The following is a 3,621-nucleotide window of genomic DNA, read 5'->3' as shown; positions in this document are numbered from 1 at the left end:
ATTGGCGACTGGTTTCTCGGAAGGTAAAACATGGCTACCAGCTTGCAAAATAGCCACGTAAAGCCCGTGCTGCTGCTGCTGCTACTACTACTACTACTTCGCGTTTGTGGACACACGGAACGGAAGCCATGTGCTTATTGCGCCGCGTGTGTATCTCGGTACTTCATACCGCGAGGCAACAAGGAGAAAATCGATTTTTTCCGCTACCTTATGGAGAACGAGATGTCGTTTGCGTGTTTTGCAGTAGCTAAATTTACCTTACGAGTGTTTCCTCAGTCCTACACATATGCAGGTCTATGGAGAGCAATGTAAGTAAACGCAGGTAGTCGCAAATGAAGTGGGAAAATTTTTCTTTTACTCGATGACTTTTTAAACAACGATAATCGATTCAATAGCGTAAATTAAACTTTTACTCGTATTCGATTCATGACGAAATTTCTTATCTTGCTGTCTTCGAGCGCACAGCAGTACGTCAGGCCTCTCTTCACCACGTGAAATTCCGGATGATAATCGCAGTCCAGTAGTCTCGTGCACAGACCAACTTCGGCTTCCAGCATCAACTTTTTCATTTCTGCCCTGTTGATGTAGGGATCGTTGGCGGTGTGAAACACCAAGCCTCGTTCGTGATTCGTAGAGGAGAATACCACCTTGGCAAGAATTTTCGGGATGTACATGGAAGTGTTCAGATTTTGGGCAAAAAAGTCGGTGCTACTGTTCACGTGCAGAAAATCGAAGGGGAGAGTGTAAATTTCCATATCCGAGACGGACTGATCGGCCAGTTTTCGAACGATCTCCCCAATCAATTGCCAGTTGCCTTCTTTTATGCTGCGCCAGATTGGAAAGGTGTTATCGTAATTGAACGTACTGATTTGCTGAGCTTTGTAGAAAAAGTCGTCCTTAGATACCAAGTGTCCTTTGACCAAGTAATTGTCGTCTGAAAATTGTAAGCTTATCAAATATTCACTTTTGTCGAATGATAATACATTTGAAATAGTATGTAATTAGAAGTATACCAGAAAAGTATTTTTGCACAGTTTCCTTGTTCATTAGGGTTCGTAGATGTTGCATCTGGAATTCTTTTGTGTAGATTTCGGTAAAATTGATGGTGTTCTTATTTCTTATTATCCCTTCTCTGTATTCGTAAGTCCCAGTTAATTTGGGACTCTTCTTTATCAATGCTGGCACAGTGGCATGACCAAAAAGGTAAAATCCGCTTATCTGAACGATGTGGTAACACGTCAAGAAATCGATCTCGCTAACTTTGAAGCCAACTTGATAATAATTCCGATCTATGTACTTGTAGTCGTGAAGGAATTGAGTTTTCTTATGGAGTTGCATCTTCGAAACGGGTGTGTCGATGCATGAAAGGTTTTCATGGTTAAAATTAAATTGCCCATATTTGTGTAAACTATACACCGGTGACTTCCAAGATTTCGTCAGGTAAGTTGTATTGAATAATTTCCGACCATTGCGACCGGTCACTTTTAAGGAGGAGCCGGAACAAGCAAAATATATCCTGGGAATCGAAAGTAACGCACCTTCAGAGCCATAGTAAACGCAGTAAATGTCACCTGTCACGGATGGGTAGTGGAATGCTGGTCCATGAGTGCTGTTGATTACGTAAATGAGTGGACCATTCTCTGATTGAATTCTGAGCACGTCGTTGTTAGGCGTACTATCCGGATCGTACTTTATGCCACAGTAAGATTCGGATTTACTGAATCCTGAAATATAGATCAGAATATTTAACTATGGAAAAATTGCGTTTTGTTTCGTGTTTCTATTACTTACGTACAAAAAACAATAATGTTGAAACGATTACAAACTTAACATCCATTTAGAAAGTTGTCCTGAGACTTTATTACGAAGTACTTAAATTAGTGCTAGACACGCGTTTTGTCACGACGAACAGCCGAACACTAAATAATAAGAGTATAGACTCATCGAAACATGCAGCTCTATTTATCTCCCACACTGAGCGAAAATTCCATGATGCTAAGCGTTGAAGAGATAACCTAATTCCAGCTTTACTGTTTTTCATCCAACTATTTTTAAACCCCTTGAAAAGTTATCGTACCTGACTGTACAGTATAATCAAAATAATTCCGAGAAACTTGATCTTTTGCAAATTCATGTTCGATTAAACGTCATCTTCTCTAAAAAATATGATTACGCACCATTATAATTTATCTTAAAAGTTTCGAAAATATTTTCCGAAAGCTATCCTACACACAAAGACTGCGTGAACACAGAGTCTTTAATAAACTGCATTACAAAGCAAACGAGTGTAATGAATGGCACAACGTATGTATGGATGATGCGTATAAGTTTCGATGGCTCTCGAGCCGAAGTGCAATAAGCAGTAGGCCACGTGTTCACGAGATCCGCAGCGTTGAATTCAGCCGTCGCCGCACGCGCGCTGACCCGTAATGCAGGCGCATGCCACTTTACAATGTGTTCTCTTTTCTTTTCGAGGGTGTATGTGTGTGCCTGTGGCGGAGCAACCCCTGCGATATTGCTGTTGGCCTTTTAAGACGTCCAAGTGATTTATTAGGCACAGCTTGTTTGCAGAGCAAGGAACGTTTAATGTTTACTTCTTTGTTGAGCGTAACTTCGTATATACTTGAGCGTAACGATTGTAAAATTTGGATGTAGTAGAAGACACGTGAAGCATTCGAAGAGGCAGAAGTTGTAAAATTATGCAAAACCAAGGCCAGCGCTGAACACCCTTTTTTGAGAACTCGAACTTCAGCTCACAATCAAGTTTTGTTTCCTCCGACGCTTTCCCCGGAAACGCCTTCGCGCGACATCCTCTCGCGCGTAAGTGTCCCAAACAAAGGGGATATTGAGTCGAAGAAACCTCTCTCTCTCTCTCTCTCTCTCTCTCTCTCCCTCTCTCTCTCTCTCTCTCTCTCTCTCTCTACTCTCGCCTGGAAAGTCGTGCAGTCGGCGATCTGAGGACTCGGCGCGCAGATAGAACAGAATACTCTGGGACAAAGAGGAAGCGCCAGAAGAGGGAGGGAGAGAGGGGGAAGCAGATAATGAAAGTGGGAGGGAGAGACAGAAGTTACCTAGGAGGGTCGTTGGGCGCCACAATGGTGCGTTGCGAGCTAGGAATCCAAGGGGTTTATTAAAGCCGTGGTTGGCGATACAGCTCACGTTCGCTCTTAGTCGAGTGCTACTGCTGCCCCTACACTTTTCTCTCTGTTGTCCGTGCGAGTAGTTCCTTCTCTATCCCGTATATACAGTACGGCTGCGCGGATGCTTTCTTTATTTCCGCTTCTGTCCGACGAGTGTCGGATCAATCGCACGAGATGAGTTTGCAGCTATATATACACTTTTATCCCTACACACGGAGCTTTTATATTTACAATCTTTCTTTCGAGGAGGCGGAGATAAGAAGCGAAGATAGTGAAAAAATAGAGACGCTTCAGAGAGAGAGGAAAAGGAATAGAACGACTTGAGTTGGCACTTAACGCATACATCTCGACTCTCCCCTTTTATCGACAGCATACGCGCGTATGTATGCAGACGTACGGGAACTGAACTGCGCCGGCGGGAACATTACGCTTGTAAGAAGTAGGCGACGACAGGTCGTCGTCTTCCTGGAAACACGTGTCC

The 3,621-nt window shown here is 43.2% G+C and overlaps 1 protein-coding gene across 1 annotated transcript; it reads right to left on the bottom strand.

Annotated features, from left to right (window-relative positions):
• Window positions 1-333: 333 nt before the first annotated feature.
• Window positions 334-2,134, bottom strand: LOC100680531. Its single transcript, XM_008219118.2, has 3 exons — window positions 2,078-2,134; window positions 1,014-1,749; window positions 334-934 (listed from the first exon to the last, which is right to left on the bottom strand). Exons 1-3 carry the CDS (start codon window positions 2,132-2,134, stop codon window positions 402-404), a joined length of 1,326 nt encoding a protein of 441 aa, XP_008217340.1. The 3' UTR covers window positions 334-401.
• Window positions 2,135-3,621: the final 1,487 nt, after the last annotated feature.

Source organism: Nasonia vitripennis, chromosome 1, assembly GCF_009193385.2.
Source record: "Nasonia vitripennis strain AsymCx chromosome 1, Nvit_psr_1.1, whole genome shotgun sequence".
Taxonomy (NCBI): Eukaryota; Metazoa; Arthropoda; class Insecta; order Hymenoptera; family Pteromalidae; genus Nasonia; species Nasonia vitripennis.
Note: the sequence above shows the minus strand (reverse complement) of the source record. Positions and strands in the feature narration are given on the sequence as shown.

Bases quoted from the DNA above. Each gene is read 5' to 3' on its own strand.
- LOC100680531 (XM_008219118.2), bottom strand. From the start codon at position 2,134: ATGAATTTGCAAAAGATCAAGTTTCTCGGAATTATTTTGATTATACTG. The intron at 1,750-2,077 runs GTACGATAACTT...ATTTTTCCATAG, and splicing joins TGATTATACTGTACAGTCAG to TTAAATATTCTGATCTATAT. The intron at 935-1,013 runs GTATACTTCTAA...TACAATTTTCAG, and splicing joins TGTGCAAAAATACTTTTCTG to ACGACAATTACTTGGTCAAA.